At 36.5% G+C, this 22585-nt stretch overlaps 1 protein-coding gene across 8 annotated transcripts in view; it reads right to left on the reverse strand.

Annotated features, from left to right (window-relative positions):
• Ascc1 (activating signal cointegrator 1 complex subunit 1) overlaps nt 1–22585 on the reverse strand; it is a 97455-nt gene that overhangs the window by 39612 nt on the left and 35258 nt on the right. For all 8 annotated transcript variants that reach the window (XM_047551863.1, XM_047551866.1, XM_047551862.1 and 5 more), the window contains 2 exons: nt 19888–20024; nt 11246–11365 (listed from right to left, as the gene is read on the reverse strand). In XM_047551863.1, coding sequence (XP_047407819.1) covers nt 11246–11365; nt 19888–20024 — 257 coding nt within the window. The remainder of the gene's footprint in view (nt 1–11245; nt 11366–19887; nt 20025–22585) is intronic.

Here is a 22585-nt window from a genome sequence, read left to right on the forward strand (position 1 = left end):
AGTGGGGAGCAGGTCAACTTTATAGAAACAGGGAACAAGAAACATGAGAAAACTAAATAGACTAAATGAAAGATACCAGGGCTGGGGTTGTGGCTCAGTGGTAGAGTACTCACCTAGAACACATGAGCCCCTGGGTTTGATCCTCAGCACCACATAAAAATAAAATAAAGGTACTATGTCTACCTACAACTGAAAAATATATATTAAAAAAAAATGAAAGATAGCAGATTCTAGACTTGTCTTTCAGAGAATTAGGATTTCTGCCAATTTATTGACTCAGAATTTTTAAAGGACTAAAGTCCTTTGAAACCTGTTTTTTTACACAGGAGGAAATGATGCACAGACAGGCTGTGCTGCTCAAAGTCAGTAACACAGGAACTAAAATCCGTCTCTGGTAACTGGTCTGCTCTGTTGTTATTACCTCACTGCACTCCATGAAGGTGGGCTCTTTTTTTCTCATGTACTACTTTATTAATGCATACAAATTAATGTCTAATTGGCACATTATCGATGCTCAATAAAGTTGTTGCATGCATGCATGCATGTGTGAATTCATGAATGACAAATATTTTGGAGTGCTAGTAAGAGAACTTAAGGGTACTTGGGCATAATCACTAAATTTCAGGCTAATACCACAGATATTATATTTGACAATATGTCACTATATTTCTGACAGTATATTCTTTCAATTCTTACTTCACTGATTCTTTCCTGATTGACTATGAATGAGTCTCAAAGATTCTTATGCCTTTGCTTCTTCATAAACAAATTAAAAATAATATAGAGTTGCTATGACAAAAATTATTCATAAGCAGATTTACTGTGTAGACAGTGCTTTGGGCATGAAAACAGATGACAGGTATAAATATATTAAATCTACGCTCTTCATTTAAAATTGTAAGTGCCACAAAGCATAAGCATCCAGAGTGATCTTTACAGACATGGAATTCATTCTGCCAAATGTTCACTGACTCCCTAAAAATCCAAAGTCCAGCCTTTTGTTTGGCTTTTTCCCTTCAATTTAATTTAGTTCTATTTGATTAGTACTTCCTGAATGCCTATTATATATAGCCATTATGCTAGTCACTGCAAGAATAAAAAAACTAAGCAAACAATCTGTTACCAACAAATCTACAATCTATTAAGATAATAAAAATTTGTTTTTGTTTTTTATAAGACTACAAAGTAGACTTTGGTAAGGAAATAAGTAACATAAAGTCCTTTACATAATTTTTTTTAATATTTGTTTTTAGATGTTGATAGATCTTTATTTTATTCATTTATTTATATGTAGTGCTGAGAATTGAACCCAGTGCCTCACACGTGCTAAGTAAGTACTCTACCACTGAACCACAACCCCAGCCCTTTTTAGGTAATTTAAAAGTGGAAGAGATTATACCTGATTTAGGACCAAAACAGGCTACAAAGACAATAGGCTATATATCAGCTGAATGACCAAATGGACTTAAATAAGTAATATGAATACTCACTGAAAATCCACTATGAGCTATGCCTTATAAAAAAGCAAAGGAGTTGGGCACAGGGGCACAAACATGTAATCCCCATAACTGGGGAGGATGAGGCAGAAGGATCACAAATTTGAGGCCAGCCTGGGCAACTTAGTGAGACTCTGTCTCAAAATAAAAATAAAAAGGGCTGGGGATATAGCTCAGTGTCAAAACAACCCTGGGTTCAATTCCCAACACCAAAATATCAAAAAGCACTGGATATAGAAAGCTGAGTACCACATATGCTCTACCTGCTAGAATCTTATAGCCTACTTGAGAAAAAGAAGAATGGCAAGAAGAGAAAACACTGACACAAGAAAATAAGAAAACAGGCTGGGGCCTAGGGCAGATATACAAGATAGAAGATAAAGTTGTCATATTAAGTTGGTGTCATACTGGGAAATCTTGAATGCTAGGCTGAGGATTATGAAGTAATTCATAAATGAATGAAAAGGTAGGAAATTTTAAAACAAATTCTAAGATACATAGGGTACAGTTCAGAAAGGCTGATACAATATTTCATAATGTCTATACACACAGACATGAAAGTAATGTCTAAGTTATATATACTAGAACTGCAGAACAGCATGTGTAAATATGAGTTTATGTCTATAAAATAATATGCATATTTGTTCTGGGAAGGAAAACTGCTGGAAAGTCATAGCAGGGGGGTGGGGAGAAGCAGTTTTTTTTTTTTTTTTTAACACCAAATCATCTTTTCACCAAACTTCTCAAAAGAGTACAGCACATCCACTTAATCTTAATCTCCTTTTTCTATCCCATCACAAACACAAGCTCCCCAGGGAAACGGAGCAGGGTCAACCATAATTTTACTGCTTATGAACACATACTGATTACTACTGATCTTAACCAGACGACGTATATCAAGTGTACCCAAATAACACTTGCCTGCCATACCAACATTATGTGTGGCATATATGTGTGTATCCATTCCTCATTCATTCAGAGATGGGGTCTCACTCTGTTACCCAGGTTGGCTTCAAACTGTCATTGCTCTCGTCTCCCACCTCAGTCTCCTGATTAGTTAAGACTACAGCCACATGACACTGTGCCTGATTCAACATTGTTTTTAATTTTTTCTTCTCTTGCTCTCTCTTCCCACTTGTGAGGGGGAAAACATGAATGTATATTTACAAACAATTTTGTAATCTGTTTTTATTATGTAATACTCTACGGTTAACATTTTTCTAAGATATAATATTTAGTTAATCCATAGTATTCTCTACTCTATAGATTTGTTGTTGTTGTTGTTGTTTTTGTTTGTTGTTTTTTTTTGTGTGTGTGTATGGTGCTGGGGATTGAATCCAGGGCCTTGTGCTTGCGAGGTAAGCACTCTACCAACTGAGCTATTTCACCAGCTCCTCTACAGATGTTTTGCAGTTTACTTCCCATCAACCTGAGGGGTTTTTTGTTTTGCTTTGTTTTTTGTGTTTTTGGTGGTGCTGGGAATGGAACCCAGGGCCCTGTGTTTTCTAGGTAAGTGCTCTACACTGAGCTAGACTCCAGCCCTGATTTTGATTGCTGCTATTGTTGTGGTTTACATCTGAGGTGTCCCCCAAAAGCTCACATGTGAGAAAATGCAAGAATTTTCATAGGTGAATTATTAGATTGTAAGAGGTATGATTCAATCAGTGGATTAACTGATAGTGCCAGGTCTTTGAGGAGCTAAGAAGGAATGGGTCAGAAGAGTAAGTAAAGGAATTAGCCTCATCAGACATAATGTATGCCATTCTTTAAAAAAATAATAATGAAATCAAGTGGGGTAGAAGATGTGACAACAGGTAAATTGTGACGGGGAAAAAGGAAAACATTGATGGGTTGGCTTCATGATTTCAGTAAGATGTGAGGAAACCATTCTTCTAGAGGGGCAAGGGTGTAGGCTTAAAAGAATGACAGTCAGAACAGCCACTGTATTCAGCATCTAAAGTCTAACGATTGACCAGCAGGTAAGGAGTAAAGGCTGCTTAGCTCCTTAAATTCTTAACCTGGTCATGCCTTACCAAATCCAAAGATGCATCAATAACTGTAGGTTCACTGTTTCAGCTGTTTCCAGAGGAAAATCTGATCTAAACAGTCCCATTCTTTTAAGCGTCAACTACTTCACATTCAGTCATTTTCAGGGAACCCTTCATTTATAATATATGAAAGCATACCCAGTAAGTTGACTGTGCATATTTTTATTACAATGTGCTCTCCCCCACACCTCTTGTATTGAGCTGTGTCTCTTCACACAAAGCAGCATACAAGACTGAATTAACCTTAAAAACAGTCATGTCTTACTTCTCTATCAATTGGCACAGCCTTGCAAAATACCTTGCACAAGGGAGGCATTCAGTTTTTAAAATGAATTAAATAAGAGGTGAGTCTTTGAAAATCATGAATTTGGGAGGAGAAATTTACAAAACTTCAAATAACACAAACAGGTCTTCTTATGAAGAAAAATAGACATTAGAAGAGAAAATACAGAGTAGTAAAAAGTGATGAGAATTACTCAAAAATGTTCTTGGTTGATTCCACTAGTAGATTCAACAGGTATTTCACCTTTTAACTTACAAAGCCTTGGAAACAGGAAGTGTAAGGGCCAGATTTGTGGGGCTTGGGGAAGGGTATATTCACTTTCTCAGCCCTTAGCTTTCCATTAATATGGTGACAAATTATTTTTGAGTACTGTCTTCAAAAGACATCAAGTTTCTATAGCTTTTATTTTCTTCTGTTCTCAAACCAATTACTCTCTGTACATGGGAGATCTATAATACTGAGGGTTTAGCCTTTGAAGCAAAAGGTAAACATATCCAATGGAAACAATCAAGGTAATTGAAAAACTTGATAATTTTATCAGTTCTTTCCCAGTGACCATTCTTATTCTCTCTAGGAGTCACCAAAAACTGGGTAGACCAAAACTGTAAAGTCTCTGCCATATGTATATTAAAACAAAAGTAATGTCCTAGTTAGGAAAAATTCACTATTTTATTTAATAAAACATTATAATCCCATGTAATTTTTCATATGGTTTCATGTTGAATGAATGCCCTCAGAGTAGCACAGATAGTTTTACAACAGTCAGGTTCTAAAGTGCATAACTGCATAATAGTATTTATCTTATACAGATGTTGCAAAGATCAAGTAAGTATGATTTTGTGTGTGTGTGCACATGTGCACATGCAGGGCTGGGAATCAAACCCAGGACCTTGTGCATTGCTAAGTAAGCGCTCCACCACTGCGCTATGCCTCTAGCCTGATAATATGATTTTAGTGTCAGACAACAGTAAATGCTAAATAAAAAATTAAGTAATCATTTCCCCAGAAGCCATGCACTCTAACAACAGTACCAACAATAGCAGTGACAAAAATTAAATAAGTCCCATCACAGAATATATGAAAACAAGTGAACAAAGGTCAGGTTAAGAGGTTATGATGTCATGCTAACTATATGGTTAATGAAAGATATAAAAATTCATGGTTTTAATACATTTTAAAAGTGAGTGAAGGGCTGGGATTGTGGCTCAGTTGTAGAGTGCTTGCCTAGCATGTGTGAGGCACTGGATTCAATTCTTAGCACCACATACAAATAAATGAAGAAAATAAAGGTCTATCAACAACTAAAAAAAAAATTTAAAAAAGAAGTGAGTCAGTTCAAAAGAACTAAAAATAGCATAATCCATAATAGTCAGAAGGTAAAAATAAACTAAAAGTACACCAAAAGACAAATGGATAGAGAAAAGGTAGTATATCTCCAAATAAAGTATAACGGGGTCCCATTAAAATTAAAGCATTAAGTTGTTTCTCCCCCAACTTCCTGGTGTAAGTTATTTTCTCTCTGAACTTCCTTGTTCTGAGATTGGAAACTGAAAAGCTATCCCCTTGACCAGGTAAACACCAAGAAAACAGGAATTATGACATGTTCTCTGGCTAACACAGCCTAGCTAAGTCTACATATGTATATCTTTTGGCTTTTGTTTCTATAAATTATAATGCTTTTACAGGACCCACAGAGAGACAGTAATTGCTTCTGCTTTGCTGGCCAAACTGCATTAAATTCATTTTTCCTTTTTATATCATTCACTTATTTCTTATACAGGTGAGTGACCAAACCCAGTCAGTTGGGATTTAGACAGATACCCTGGCTTGACTGCTGGTAACAAATGGACTATCATACAGACACAAAAAGGAGTGAAATACTGATACAGAAACACATGAATTTTAAAAACATCCTGAGGGCTGAGATGTAGCTCAGTAGCATGCCTAGCATGCATGAGGTCTGGGGTTCAATACCCAGCACTGAAAAAATAATGATGCTAAATGAAAGAAGCCAGACACAAAACATCATATATTGTAGGATTCCATTTATAGGAACTAGCTAGACTAGACAAACCTATAGGGACAACAGATTAGCAGTTGCCAGAAGGCAGAAAGATGGGGAGACACTGCATATAATGAATATGAGATTTTCTTTGGGGGTAATAAAAATGTTCTGGTCCTAGATAGTGGTAATTGTTGCACAGTTAGGTTAATATCCCAAATACCATTGAATCATACACTTTAAAATGTTTAAAATGATAAATTTTATGTTATGTGAAATTTTACTACTTTAAAAGAAATGTAGCCAGGTCAGTGGTGCATGCCTATAATCCAGTCACTGGCTTGAGAGGCTGAGGCCTGAGGATCATGAGGTCAAAGTCAGCCTTAGCAAGGCCCTAAGCAACTCAGTGAGACCCTGTCTCTAATTAAAATATAAAAAAGGGCTGAGGATATGGCTCAATGGTTAAGTGTTCCTAAGTTCAATCCCCAGTACCAAAAAAAAAAAAAAAAAAAAAATGGGGCCAGGCGCACTGGCATTCGCCTGTAATCCCAGGAACTCAGGAGGCTAAGGCAGGCAAGATTTCCAGTCATCCTCAGCAACTTAAGCAAGGTCCTAAGCAACTTATGAGATCCCATCTCAAAATTTAAAAATTTTGAGCCTGGGGTATGGCTCAGTGGTTAAGCACCCCTGGGTTCAATACTCAGTACCAAAACAAAACAAAACGTAGGTACCAGGAGGCTGAGGCAGGAGAGATCTCAAGTTCGATGTCAAACTGGCCAATTTAACATAATAACATTTTTAAAAGGGCTAGAGACATAGGTCAGTGTACAGCGTTTGCCTAGGACATGCAAGGCACTAAATTTAACCCCAAGTAACTTAAAAATAAACAAACAAAAATTTTAAGTATGTCAAATCTCATTTTACCCTAGGAATAAGAACTAGAACATTGTCTATCCTACTCAACCTAGCATACACACACTGAAAACTTTTACTATGGCATAGGGTTCAGGCAGTGCCTTTGCTATATATTCCTTAGCCAAATTACTTAAGCTCTCTGAACTTACCTGATCTACAAAATGGGCATAATAATAATAATATCTATGTTATACAGAGTTGCAAAGACTTAGTGAAGATAATACAATTTAAATCCAGTGAAAGGCAAGAGTAAGTGCTAACTAAAAGACAGTCATTATTTCCCCAGAAACTATGCAAATTAAATATTAAAAATAAAACTTTACTTAGACTAAAATTTCTCAAAGTATGAGAGAAATACTTTGAAGGTCCCTGATACTCTTTCAGGGGGTCCATGAGTTTAAAAAAATTCATTTTCACTTATCCTTGATAAAGTAGCAAAAATGATAAATTGTATTAGATTTCAATCCTTGAATGCACATCCTTTTAATTCTGGTGAATTGGGCAGTACACAGGAAGCACTTGGTCCGTGTCCCTAAGTGGATGGCTGGCTGGAAGAAAAGCACTGGAGACCTGTCTGAATTGCAAGCTCGACTAGTCTTTTTTTACTTGAAAGAACAATTACAAACAAATTATGGTTATTTAGTCTTGGCTATTTAGCAGACATTTTCTCAAAAAAAAGAACTTCAAGGGGAAAACGTCAGTATTTTCTGCCAATAATAAAACATGAGCTTTCAAGTAAAAATTAGAATTTGGAAAATGCATATCTGCCACCATGAGCTTGACAGTTTCCTAAGGTTTTAACATTTTGACAATACTGCTAGAGATATTAACATATATTTTTATTTATTTTTATTTTTAATGTATATTTTTAAAAACATAATGAAATATGTTAACATTTGGAAGATCTGCATAACTCAGCAAACCACTATTTCCCAAAAGGCTGATGTCACAAAATTGTGCAGAAGATTAAGATCTAGTCAAAATGCAATATAGACCAATGGATTTTAATGTAAAAGTATGAAATTCTCTTTGTTATGGCTTCAGATTCCACACTGCAACTAACCTTTAAGAAACTATGACTTGTCAAGTTTTAGAGTAGTTGAAATACCCACAATTATCTAAAAAGGTCATTAACATACCACCTATTGCTTTTCCAACCACATAGCTGTGTGAGGCTATCTTTTTTTTAAATAAACTTCAATCAAAACAACATATCACAATAGACTGAATGCAGAAGCACATAAAAGAACCCAGCTGTCTATTAAAGAGTTATAAAAATGCAAAACCATACCTATTTGCTCACATTTTTCAGTTTGAATAAGAAAGTAATTTTTCAAGAAAAAAATGTTATCTACATAAATAAGAAATGATTTTATTACTATTATTTTTTAAGGAATCAACATTAAATTTCTAAGTTTTAATTTCTAAGAGATGAATACTGATAGATATAACCCCTAAAAACAAAAACTCTTTGGGGTTCTTATAATCGTTAAAGAGTTAAAAGAGATTAAAAGACAAAAGTTTGACAATGGCTATCTTAGACCATCCACTGTTTCTGTTCACAAATTGAAAAAAAAATCTATCCCATCCATAGTAAATCTACACTACTGGAAGACATTTAGATAGCTATGACTTACAACACAAAGTAAATGATCCACACCAGATATCAAATCCTAACCTGGTACAAATGTTTGGGGATATCCTAGTACATGATCTGATAGTAAGGAAAACTGTGCTCTTTAAAAAACTGGTTTTTAAAGTAGGGTCATTAGCATGCCTTTCAGGCACATGCCAGGTATCTAGGAAAAGAAAAAATCTTCCATAGAACACACACAAAAATAGACTCTATACCCATTTTATCCTGCTTTCCCTTTCTTCCCTCAATGAATTGAGAAAAGAGATAATTGAGATTATCAATTCATATGAAGATGTGAGAAATGTCATAAAAGATCCTATAAAAAAGCAAATATGCTATCTCACTGTTTCCTAGTTGCCATGTCTTGAGTTACTTTCCTCCACCATGTTCTTCCACCCTAATGTTCTGCCTCACCTTAGGCTCACAGCTATGAAGTCAGCCAACCATGGACTGATCTCTGAAACTGCAGTCTCTGGAGAAACCTCGGTGAGAAACTAAGACAACTGGGCAACAGGCACAAGGAACACCAGCACTGTCAGTAATCCCATGAGTTGAGCCATTGTAGAAATAGATAGTTCAGCCTCAGCATTTGACTTCAACTTATGAGAGATCCTGAGCCAGAACTACCCAGAAGACAAAATGGCTGCAAGCTCTGGACCACCAGGAAGACCTCAAAATGGGTCCTGGAGGGAGTAAAGAATGGGATGAGAATAAAACCAAGATAGACACATGGACACCAAACAGAGAAATGAAAGGAATACCAAAAAAAGCATGGTAGCTGATAAGTCAAGGAAACAGAGTATCTTAAAAAGGATCAATAGTGTCAAATGCTGCCAAGAGATTATGGAAGATAAAAACTGGTGGAAAATAAAAACTGGAAGTGTCTTTTGGCAACAGATGCCCTAGGGTTTAGAGATATACAAGGAAGCTTAATGTAGCTGGCTAAGAAAAAGCTGAATACAATGATGGATGTGTGTCATTAGGAGGAGAGTATCAACACTTCTGGAAGTATTCTGTTTGTTTGTGGGGAGGGGAAATTTCAATATAAAGAATTTATAAAATAAGAAAAAAAACAAGGTAGAGAACAGGGGATCACAGGCTTTTTTTAAAAAAGAAACCAACCTTTAGGTGACACTTAAAAATTGAAAGGTCCAATTTAAAAGGGAACTGAGAAAGTATATTAAAGGAAATGCTGAACTGAATCTGAAATAAAGTGGTATAGCAAAGAAAACTAATCAAAATATAAGAGCTAAACTGGAGTTTTCTGTATTGAATTGGAGTGGGGGGCAACGAATGTTACTACCATGATTCAAAGGCTACAAAATGTCCTAATCTATGAAACTCCAAGAAAATGAGAACTTCTCTAAGCCTATGATGCTCACTGTGATTTAATCCAAATTCAGGATTAAGAGGTACACAGGCCCTGACCTGAGAGACAACAGTCAATGCAAAGGATAAGACAGTGACTCAGTTAAACAAAACTGAAAAAAAAATTTCAGCTTTCAAAATTTCTAAAAGAATAGGCAAATGCAAAATAAAAATGTGGAATAGAAAATAAATAAAGATCTCAAAGTTACTAATTAACAAATTCAATTGGTTAGAAGGTTTAAAATAATGTAGTAAAGAACTTATTACTGTGTTTGCTATACAATAATGTGATAAACAGTAATTATTAGAATATTATTATTAAAATTAGAAAACATATTAAATTTTCTAGGAAGGACACAGAAGTGACAGTAAATGTTTTTCAGGAAGAGAGCAATCTGTCCACATATGTATTGGATGTAGAAGACCAGTTTCATCTGGAGTTAGGAAGCCAGAGTGGATCTGCACAAACTAACTAAAACACTGTCAGGCTAAGGCACCTTAGCAAATAGCCATTTGTGGTTATATTTGTTTCTGGAACTCAATGCTCTCCTTAGGAAAAATAGAAAGCCTTTGTCCATTATATTTAGTTTTCAACATAACACTAAATAGAATTTATGTTATGGGGTAGAGCTCTCTTTATACTTGCACAGTGTACAGTTGGGGAAGGACATGTTTTGGGTATGCATTCAAACAAATTGAGGTACATATGTCAGTAAGTTGGCTATAATTTTGTTTCAGAAAATTTAAATTGTAAAGTTTAAAAAAGAAAGCAAATAAATTTGGGACCTACCTAGATTTTCTCCAGAGGATTTTTGGTTCAGTGTGAACCATTTTCTACCCTCCCCTAACTGAAAAGATCACACAAAAACAAAGTTCCAATTCAATGTGGGTTTCTCTGCTCACCAAAGGCCTTGAATCAACTAATATATTGAGATGCCTTTCAAAATAGCTCTGGATGCCTAGGCTAGTCAGAATAGCCTGGACTGCAAACAGAATTCTAAGGAGGGAACTACATGTGATAATAACAAAAATTAACAATAGTAAACGTTTCAATAATTTGATAATGTTGGTGTGCACTAAACACTGTCCTAAACACTTTACATAGATTAATTTAATCTTAATAATCCTATGATACTGGTAAAATTTTCATTCCCATTTTGTGCTGGTATTCACTACATCTGCATTACATTACACCTGATACTTCTATCCTAAAAGGCTTCCTATTATCCTGGAAAAAATATAGGAAGCCCTGAGTTCCACAAAAATGTGACTTAATATCAACACACACTATTCAAATAACATAATATTAACAAATTCCTCTTCCAAGATGTTAGCTTACTATATTAAAAAAAAAGAAGAAAGAAAGAATTGAAATACTCCTGTACTCCTGAAAATAGTACATTAGATCCTAAAGAAGAAGAATCAAAACAAATTGAACTTCCTGGGATGCTTTTAGGCATCTCTCAACTGAAATAAATAAATATTCCAGAAATATACCTGTTGGAGCCATCTTTCATATGGACTTTGGCATAGAGAACATCCACCATACCAGGATCATCATTCATGTACTCTATACCTGCCATCTCTACTTCCAAGGGTTTGCCCCCAGAAATGTCACTGCAAAAGAAAAAAATTAGATTTTTATAACTGCTTCAGCTAAGAGGGCTAATATATTTTGAAACACAGTTAATAATATCCAATATTATAATAAAAATATCTCTTTCTTCCTAACAATATTATCTAACTGTCCTTCTACTTTCAAAATAAATGTTCAATGCACACAAATGGAAAACGAGGAAAGCATTTCCAGTATCCCCCTATATTTATCCCAATATCCATTCTTTAGCACTCTTCAAGGGAAAAGGCCAAGGGATGACAGCTCTGAGTGGCAGAGCCATTTACTGTGTTGGCCTATATCTTAGGGGTACATCTCTCTTCATGATTTCTACAATTTACTAAAATGATTCTTCACTCAATGTAACAATGGCAAATGTATATACTGATATCATATATTTAGGAGCAATGCAGCAATATTTATGAAAAGCCTTCAAGAATAGAAAACCTTTGCCAAAGCAATTCCATTTCTAGGAGCCCATTCTAAGGAAACAGCTACAAATTCAGCTACCTAATCAACCACAGCTGATGAACAAAGTTGTTCTTTAGAAAAGAATTCCAACTAATAAATGCAGAAGGAATAACAAGATTGGAAAATCACCATTTTGCAATACCTGATAAAATAATGGTTCTAAGACAACGATCACCAATGGCTAGTAGAAATGAGACAAAAGGCTAGAGAAAACATAAAGAGACCCTAAAAAGGGAGCCCTAGAAACAAAAGAGCATGATGTGCATACCTGAAAAACTGATCAAGCTTAATATCAAACAAAAACAGACACAACTAGACAATCTTATTAGATGGTAAGATTATAAGTAATGTTTTACTTTTATCTATAATTTTTAGCTTTCCAAAAATTAACATGTATTAATTTTAAGTTATATAAAACCCCACCACCCCATTTTCTTCCTAGATTCCTTAAACAGGCATATACTTCAACTAGAAGAGTTCTTGTTGTGCCAAACTAAACCCAACTAAAATTCGGCTCACTACACAGAGCCCTCCCAAGCCCCAGGAGCCTAGGCCCAATCTTATCCATTCCTATATCCCATCTATGCCTGGCATAATGCCTTCCATAAAACAGGTGCTTAACAAATACATGAAATGAAAATTCTACCAACAAGAGGGAAGATGATCTGGTCAATTTTGAAAAGAATGTAGTTGCAGAAAAAAAAGTGCAGTATACATTGGGTGTGCACAGGCATATACCCAATATAATCCCAGCTTCTTGGGAGGCTGAGGCAGGAGGATAGCAAGTTTGAAGCCAGCGTGGACTACATAAAGATCCCATCTAAAAAAAAAAAAAAAAAAAAAAAAAAGTGGTACTGGTTTCAAAGACAAAAGGATATTAGGATCCATCAAAAGATGACTCCAAAACACTAAAAAGTTCTCTTAATACTGAACCCAGGACATACGAATGCTCTTTGTAGCCCATGCATCCTAATACAGGTAAAGATTCCCTTGAAACTTCAAGGCCAGATTATTGTGTGAGACAGAAATTTTCTCAGTAAATTAACTCACTATTTTAGGCAGATACCTGATTAAGAAAACTTTATGGTCCTGATCATTAGTATCCCTGTAACCATCTCTAATAAGAAGTAAAAAAAAATCTTTTTTTGTACTGGGGGTGAAGCAGGGGCTATGTACCAATGAGCTATCTCCCCAGCCCTTTTTATTTATTTTGAAATGAGGTCTCACTAAGATTTCTCTCCTTGCTGGGAGAAAAGGCAGCAGTCAGTGCCTAGGAGAGCTTGTTGTTCCTGAAGGTGAACTAAGGACTCTCAAGAATGTGTTAGGGAGGGAAGGAGGGAGACTAACCAGGTCCCTTCTCTCTGGATCTTTAGGTGAGGATCAAAGCAGAACCACCTTGGGTGTGAAGCAGTCACGTACTTACAAAGCATCTGAAAAACTCCGAATATACAACTGGCATGCCATCTAGCCTATGTATATTGCCCCTGCTGGTAAGTGTGCAGCCCCACTGTACCCTGCCTACTGCTGCTGAAGAGCACCTGAGTAATAAATATCCAAATCCTCTCTGTTGAGTCCTCAAGTTCTTTCTTTTGGGTCAGTAAACAGTATTCCTAACTTCTGCGGCCCTGAGGGTGAATACTCCTAAAAAACTGTTACACTGCTTTCTATCTGGTAACAACTATAATAAATCAGTATGTTTTTTTCAAAATTACTTTGAGTATGCAAAATTTAGTTTGAGTAACACAATTATTATCTTATCTTGATTTTCAGGTAGAATTTTCTACCCATTCCAACTTTATAGTTTCTGATCTCTCTGACTTTACCTGTTTTTGTTGTTTGGTTGGTTGGTTGGTTGGTTTTGGTGCTGAGGACTGAACCCAGAGCCTTAGATATGCTAAGCACACATGAGTTACATCCCTTGACTTTAACAATTCTTTCGTCTACACGCCCTCACTATAAACTACCTTAAATTCTTGGAAATGGATACGGTCCCAAGAACAAACAAATAGGATCCAAAGTTACCTGCTTTAGAGTAGAAACAGAAACTCTTGCAACCTACTCTTAAGACATATCAACAAGTAGATGGAAGAGCAGGAGAGAAACCCAATGGTTTGCCTGATAAATGTTCTTTGTCTTGGTGGCCAAACTATTCCACTTTTCAACTGAGTGACACCTAAAGCAATAATTGCGAATTCACAATTGTTCCTGGGTACTATCTCTCCTCTCCTCTTTCTGGCCCTTTATCTGGTGGACCCAAGGCCTATTAGAGAACACTCAGGGTGACACAGGAGCTTTAGCTACGTCTTCGGACTACACACTCAAGAGCCATTGTGCTGTTTCTGTCCCACATCTCACAAAGAAAAGTCACAAGGGACACATTTAAAGCTTCAGTTTTACTAAACACTGAATAATTCATCCAAAATCTATAGAGCTACATGAGCCTTTAGCCTCACAACTGAAATGAAAATCCTGTTGCTGGTTAGATAGCATCCTTTAAATTAAAGCTACTGCCCCAATTTAAACATACCCAACTAACTACATAATACCTATGTAGCACAGTAGTTGTACTTGATTCCAATATAAGCCACATTTATTTTAATACTCCAATTTAAAATGCCATAATATTAAGCTACAGCACATTATGCACTGGTCTACTTAGTTTCAATGTTTTCCTTTTCACAGTTTAATTGGGGAATCTTCACATCATAAAGGGTCCAGCATGGAAAAGCTATTATGTACTGATATTTTTTTCTAAATATACCAAGTGCAAAGGTTAAGATCAAAGAGTAAGAACAAAGAACAAAAAGTCAGATGAAACGATTTACTCACCAGGGCTTTAATAAAAGTACCTTTTTTTTTTTTTTTTCCTTTTTTTATTGGTTCTTTTTAGTGAGATATGACAGCAGAATCCGTTTTAGTATAATTACACAAGCAAGGAACACATCTTATTCTGGTTAGAGTCCCATCTTATAGATTTGCACGGTGGTGGGATTTGCTGTGTTGTTTTCATATATGTACGTGGGACACCGTCAGATTCATTCCACTGTCTTTCATTTGCTTATCCCCCTCCCTTCCCTCCATTCCCCACTGTCTAATCTGCATTTCTACTCTTGCCCTCACCGCCCCCTCTTATCGTGGTTTAGCTTCGACCTTTGGTTACTTGGGACTAGCTTACTTCACTTAGCATGACAGTCTCCAGATCCATTCATTTGCTGGCAAATGCCATAAATTCATTCGTCTGTGTGGCTGAGTAATATTCCATTGTGTATACATACCACATTTTCTTATTCATTCATTTCTTTACTCATTCATCTCTTTTCTTTATTCATTCATCTCAACCACATACACTGGTTCCATAGCTTAGCTATTGTGATTGAGCTGCTATAAACATTGAAGTGGCTACGTCACTGTAGTATGCTGATTTTTTTTTTTTTAACTCCTTTGGATATATAACAAGGAGTGGGATAACTGGGTCAAATGGTGGTTCCATTCCTTGTTTTTTGAAGAATCTCCATACTGCTTTCCAGAGTGGTTGCACCAATTTACAGTTCCACCAGCAATGTATGAGTGAACCTTTTTCCCCACATCCTCGCCAACATTTATTGCTACTTGTATTCTTGATAATTGCCATTCTGATTACAGTGAGATGGAATCTCAGTGTAGTTTAATTTTCATTTCTCTAATTGCTAAAATAAGAGGCCCAGAATAGACAAAGCAATCTTAGTGAAAAAAACAAGGCATCACAATACTAGACCTAAAATTATACTACAGAGCTACAGTAACAAAACCAGCATGGTATTGGTACCAAAACAGGCAAGAAGACCAATAGAACAAAATAGAAGACACAGAGTCAAACCCACAAAAAAAAAGTTATCTCATACTAGACAAAGGCATCAACAACATACACTAAAGAAAAGACAGACTCTTTAACAAACAGTGTTGGGAAAACTGGAAATCCATATATAGTAGAACAAATTTAACCCCTATCGCTCACCTGACAAAATCAGTTCAAAGTGGATCAAGGACCTAGGTATTAGACCAGAAACCCTGCACATACTAGAAGAAAAGGTAGGCGCATCACTCCAGCATACTGGCTCAGGAACTGACTTCCTTAATAAGATTCCTAAAGTGCAAGAAATAAAATCAGTAATCAATAAATGGGATGGCATCAAACTAAAAAGCTTCTTCCCAATAAAGGAAATCAAGAGCATGAAGAAAGAGCCTACAGAATGGGAGAAAATCTTTGCCACCTGCACCTAAAATGAAGCATTAATCTCCAGGATATATGAAGAACTCAAAGACCTTAACACCAAAATAACAAATAACCCAATCAATAGATGGGCAAAGGAACTGAAGAGGCACTTCACAGAAGAAATACAAATGGTCAAAAAATATATGAAAAAAATGTTCAACATCTCTAGCAATTAGGGAATGCATATTTTTCTTTTTAAGGAGATCTCTCTTCCATTTAGGGAAATAAGATTCCTAAACGATCCAACAACCAATTCTAACTGTCATCTTCTTTCTCAGAAGATAATTTTGCCCTACACACTTTTTAAACAGGGAGAATGTAGAAAAAGAGGATTGGAGAACGTCTGCTTTATTTCACTTTCTGGTTTCAAAGCTTTCCAGCTTTTTGAAAAGAGTATCTTCAAACAAATTTCTGCAGGCACCGCAGATTTTTGGCAGGGTAACTTTGTCCTATTTCAAAAGCTTTGCTGAATTTGAAAAACTACAATTACTGTTTTCATCCTGTCGTGTCAAAAATTCTTAGGAACTATTAAGACTGCTCTTTATTCCTTATGCACACCAACTCTGACATGCTTAAAGGCTCAGATTTGGCATTTAGTCACAAAAGGCACTAACAGATACAAAAGGGAGGAACTCAGTTAAATCTTCACCTAGCTTAGGATAAACCTTCAGCGATTAAAACCCTGTGACCTGATTTTCATAAGGTAAGAAGAACAAATTCCTCTCTAAAAAATATTTTATCTACCTTCAATTTTTTTCTTAGCAGGATTATCCCAATGACAGACAAGAAAATGCAACTGCTTTCAAGTCAATTTAGTAAAAAGTGAACTGGGAATATTTTCAAGTATTAGAACTTCAACCAGGTAAAACTGTCCTGCTTTGTAAAGCAAAGAATGAAGTTTTACTTTATACAAGTAAAACTGCAAACATCTAATGATGAACATCAAATTATTTTGAATTTTAGGCAAGATAGTGAAAAAACAGACATTTCTATCACTGACTAAAGAACAATCAGTTTAAGTCATTTCTACAAGAACATGTTAGGAAAGTGTGGGACCTGCATATAATAACAAAATTTTTACAAACCCACTTGAGTGAGTCAGTTTTCAAATTTCTCTTCTTCATCCATCTTAGGTGAAAAGTAAAGTGAGAGAGGAAGAGATGGTTCTCTGAAAAAAGCTGTGACGTCAGATATATGTGTAAATTAAAGTTTTTAGAGTGAAAAAGTACAATTTTGTCCCCAGAATTTTGCCTGAATTAAAGCCAATTGCTTAAACAATTTTTGATATCTTTACTGACTCAAATAAAATTACTTGCATTTTAAAAATGAAAAAAGAAGACCAGGTGCATTGGTGCACCTGGAAGGCTGAGCTACTCGGGAGGCTGAAGCAGGAGGATCACTTGAGCTCAGGAGTTTGTGGTCAGTTGGGCAACATAACCAGGTTTCATCTTTTAAAAAAGGAAAAAAGCCAGGCATAGTGGCACAAACCTGTAATCCCAGAGACTAGGGAGGCTGAGGCAGAGGATTGAAAGTTCAAAGTCAGTCTCAGTAACAGCCAGGCCCTAAGCAACTTATCAAGACCATGCCTCAAAACAAAAAATAAAAAGACTGGGGATGTGGCTCAGTGGTTAAGCACCCCAGATTCAATCCCCAGTACCAAAAATTTAAAAATTAAAAAATAAAAAAAAGAAGAAGGGGCTGGGGTTGTGGCTCAGTGGTAGAGTGCTTCCCTGAGGCCCTGGGTTCAATTCTCAGCACTACATAAAGATAAATAAATGAAATAAAGCTATCAGGTCCATCTATAACTAAAAATTAAATTTTTTTTTAAAAAGAAGAAGAAAATGGAGGTGGGATGTGGGGAGAAAGGTACTCTCATACATTGCTGTTGGGACTACAAATCGGTGCAACCACTGTGGAAAGCGGTATGGAGACTCCTTAGAAAACATGGAATGGAACCACCACTTAACCCAATTATCCCACTCCTTGGCTTATACCCAAAGGACTTAAAATCAGCATACGACAGTGCTGCATCCACATCAATGTTTATAGCAGCTCAACTCACAAGAGTCCAGCTATGGAAACGACCTAGGTGAACTTCAACGAATGAATGGATAAAGAAAATGTGATACACTCTCTTCTCCTCTCCTCACTTTCATGCTTCTCTCTCTCCTCCTTGCTTTATTGCTGTCTCCTCCATTTCACCCTACTGCATGCGCACCCTTTCTCTTTTCCTCTCATTTTTCTCTCTTACCCTGAAGGGAAACACTGTCTGTGTGCTTAATAAACTCCCTTATGTGAAAAAAAAAAAAAAAGAAAATGTGACACACACACACACACACACACACATACACACACACTGGAATATTACTCAGTCATAAAGAAGAGTGAAGTTATGACATTTGCCAGTTAATGGATGGAACTGGAAAATATCATGGTAAGTGAAATAAGCCAATCCCCCAAACCCAAAACCCAAATGTTCTCTCTGATTCATGAATGCTAACCCAAAACAAGGGAGGTTGTGGGGTGGGGAATAATAGAACTCCATTAAACTAGACAAAGGGGAGGGAGGGGGAGGGGAATAGAAAAGACAGAATTATTTGGACATAGCTTTCCTAGTTTTGTATTTGCATACATGACCAGGGTAACTCCGCATCACGTATGACTACAAGTGTGGCAACTTAAATAGAATAAGTTATACTTTATGTATGTACGTTCTGTCAAAATAGGTTCTACACTCATGTACAACTAAAAATAAAAATATTACAATAAAAATATTTTTTAAAAAAAGAAGAAAACAGGGGGGTGGGGAAGTGGAGGCAACAACCAGGCACAGTGATTCATGTCTGCAACCCCAGCAACTCAGGAGGTTTGAGGTTTGAGAGTTAAGAGGTCATTCTAGGCAACACAGTAAGATCTGTCTCAAAAATAATAAAAAAGAAGCCGGGCATGGTTCCACACGCCTATAATTCCCAGGAGGCTGAGGCAGGAGGACTGCAAGTTTCAAGCCAGCCTCAGCAACTTAGCAAGATCCTGTCTCAAAACAAAAAATACAAAAGACTGGGAATGTAGCTTAGTGGTAGGGCATCCCTGGATTCAATTCCTAGTACCAAGGGGGTTGGGGGGAGGAAAGAAAAGAAAAAGTGTTTCTGAAGTACAGTGAACACTTTTCTAGAGAATGCTCCTATACTGTTTGAGCTAATGTGATAGGCAGAATAATAGCCCTCCACAGATGTCCACATCCTATTCTCTGGAATTTATAAATATACTATCTTAAATATCTTACAGATGTGATTAAGGCCAAGGAGATTGATATGGGGTGATCAGCCTGGATTTCCTAGGTGGGTTTAGTCAAACTACATGAGTGCTTAAAAGCCAACAACATGAGGTGGCCAAAGAGAAAGAGATGGCAATGGAAGGGTCAGATACAATGTTACTAAAGTTGAAGATGGAGAAGAGACCTCTAGCCTGTGGGCAACCTTTAAAGCTGAACTTTAAAGGCAAAGAAATGGATTATCACCTAGAGTCTCTAGAAAGAACTATAACCCTGCCAACACCATAATTTCAGCCCAATGAAATTCATACAAGTCTTCTGACCCATAGATGATAATTTGTGTTCTTTTAAGCCAATAAGTTTGTAGTAACACAACATTGTGGAGATAGTTCAATGTTAAATGCTACAAATGGGTGAGCTGACAAACCTGTTCTTATGTCATCTAGCTCCCTAGTCCAAAAACAAGTCTGTGATACCAAAAAGAAACCAGCCCAGGTTTACCGCCTTCCCCATTCTTGCAGGTTACTCACTTAATAAACTCCTCTTTACAGCGTTGTAGCATCTCACATGTCTGCTGGATCTCTTGCTCACTCAAAAGCACCAACATCCCAATAGTGAGGTGAAGTTTTTTGGGATTCTGGAAAATGGAGCTATCAACCCCACGATCCTATTATCACAGGGAGAAAAACAAGAAATTCAGTCTATACGAAAGCGAATGGTGCCAGATGAAGTGACACACACCTGGAATCCCAGTTACTCAGGAGGCTGAGGCACATTCGACAGCCCCAGCAATACAGCAAGACTCTGTCTCAAAATAAAAGGGCTGGGATGTTGCTCAGTGGTAGAGCACCCCTGGTTTAATCCCCAGTACCTCAAAGAAAAAATTAAAAAGTAAATGGCAAGAACAGAATTGAGACCTCAGAAATAAACCCATACATACATGGCCAACTGATTTTCATAAGGTAACAAGACCATTCAGTGGGGAAAAGAACAGTCTCTTCAACAAATGATGCTGGGACAAGTGAATACCCACATGGAAAAGAATGAAAGCAGACCCCTACAGTACAAAAAAATTAACTCAAAATGGATCAATGACCTAAAATTAGTAAGCTAAAATTAAGCTTCTCTTAGGAAAAAAAAAAATTTTCATGACCTTGAATTTAGCAATGGATTCTTAGATATGACACCAAAAGTGTAAACAACAAAAGAGATAAATCTGACTTCATCAAAATTTTAAAAACTTTGTGGATCAACAGATGCTCTCAATAAAGAAAAAGATAACTAAATAAATAAATGAATAATAAATGAATAATGCACGGGCTAAAAAGCACATGAAGATGCTCAACAGAAAATGCAAATCAAAACCACAATGTGGTACCAATTCATACCAATTAGGCTAGTTATACTCAAAATAACGGAAAAAAAAAAAAAAAACTGCTGGCAAGGATGCGCAGAAATTGAAACCCAAATACAATGCTAGGAAGGTAAAATGATTCAGTCACTGTGAAAAACACTTTGGCAGTTCCTCAAAATGTTAAACAGAATTATCACATGACACAGCAATTCTACTCCTAAGTATGTGCCCAAAAGAAATGAAAAAGAGACTCAAACACACGTACATGCACGTTCCCAGAAGCTCTATTCACGTAGCTAAAAGCAGGAAACAGTCCAAATGTGTATCAGCAAATTAATGGATAAACAATTGTTTATAATAGATTATTATTCAGCTATAAATAGGAGTGAAGTATTAATACATGCTACAATATGAATAAACCTTGAAAACATAATGTTAAGTGAAAGAAGTCAGGCATAACAGGTCATTTATGTTGTATTACTCCATTTATATGAAAGATCCACATGAGGTATACATAAAGACAGGACACAAATGGGTGGCTTCTAGAGACAGGATGATTAGGGAGCAAATGCTTCATGGACATGGGATTTCCTTTTCAGGTGATAAAAATGTTGTACAACAAAATCGAGCTAGTAGTTACACAACAACATAAATGCACTAAACACCATTGAACTGTTCACTTTAAAATGGTTCATCTGCTGTTATGTGAATTTCACCTCAGTAAAAAAGTATTTAGGAGCCAGATGTGGTGGTACATGCCTGTAATCACAGCTACTTGGCAGGCTGAGGCAGATGGATCACAAGTTCCAGGCCAGCCTCAGAAACTTAGTGACACCCCACCCCAAAAGAAAAAGGAAAGAGTGGCTGGCGAGGGTGGGGGGTAGCCCAGTGATACAGCAGTCGAATTCAATCCCCAGTACTGGAGAAAAAAAAGTATTCAGGTACTGGAATATGTTGCTCCATGGTAGACTGCTTATTTAGTGTGTGTGAGGCCCTCAGTTCAGTTCCCATCACCTAAATAAAACATAAGGAAACGGTAGCCTGATAGATTGGTGTGGCCCAGGAAAAACAGAACAACATCTAAATGTAGGCTGAAGAATACCTTTTGGTTCTTACCAGCTTTATTAGTTTCAGGGCAAGTGGGTCTCTTTATGGGCACCCCCAACGAGTAACATACTTTTTATTAAAGAAAGGAAGAAAAAAAAAAGGCAACACAGGGCTATTTCATCTTTTAGTAGATATTACAGTATTTTCAGGTATAATACTTTGTGCTAAAAGTAAATTCTGCGGGCCCAGGATATAGCTCAGTGGTAGAACGCTTGCCTGGCATGCATGAGACCCTAGGTTCGATGCCTAGCACCACAGAAAAACAAAATGAAGAATAAATTTTGTCAAGCAAAAAGATAAGTGAAAACTGAATTTGGAGAGAGAGTTAGATAATGGAACTGGCACATCAAATATGATCATCTTTTCCTAGCATCATCATTCCTTGTACTTTAATAACTCTGCCTCTGGGAAGCAGAAAAGATAAGTATACCTCATGAATCTTTTGTTTTTTACTTGAGGTGTAACTCATTTAACATAAAATTAACCACTTTAAAGTGAACAATTCAACAGTATTCAGCACATCACGGTGTTACACAACCACCAGCTCTTCTTTAGTTTCAAAACCTTTTCATTACTCATCAAAATATTTCATATCCATTAAATAAATAATCCCTCCCATTCCCCATCCCCAGTAACCACTAATTTGCTTTCTTTGCCTATTTTCAAATTGGCTATTTATTGTTCAGTTGTAAGAGGTTTTTACATGTTTTTCTTTCTCTTTTAAGACGTGGTTTCTCTATGTTGCCCAGGTTGCCTATGTTGTTGAA

This window comes from Sciurus carolinensis, chromosome 5, assembly GCF_902686445.1.
Source record: "Sciurus carolinensis chromosome 5, mSciCar1.2, whole genome shotgun sequence".
NCBI lineage: Eukaryota > Metazoa > Chordata > Mammalia > Rodentia > Sciuridae > Sciurus > Sciurus carolinensis.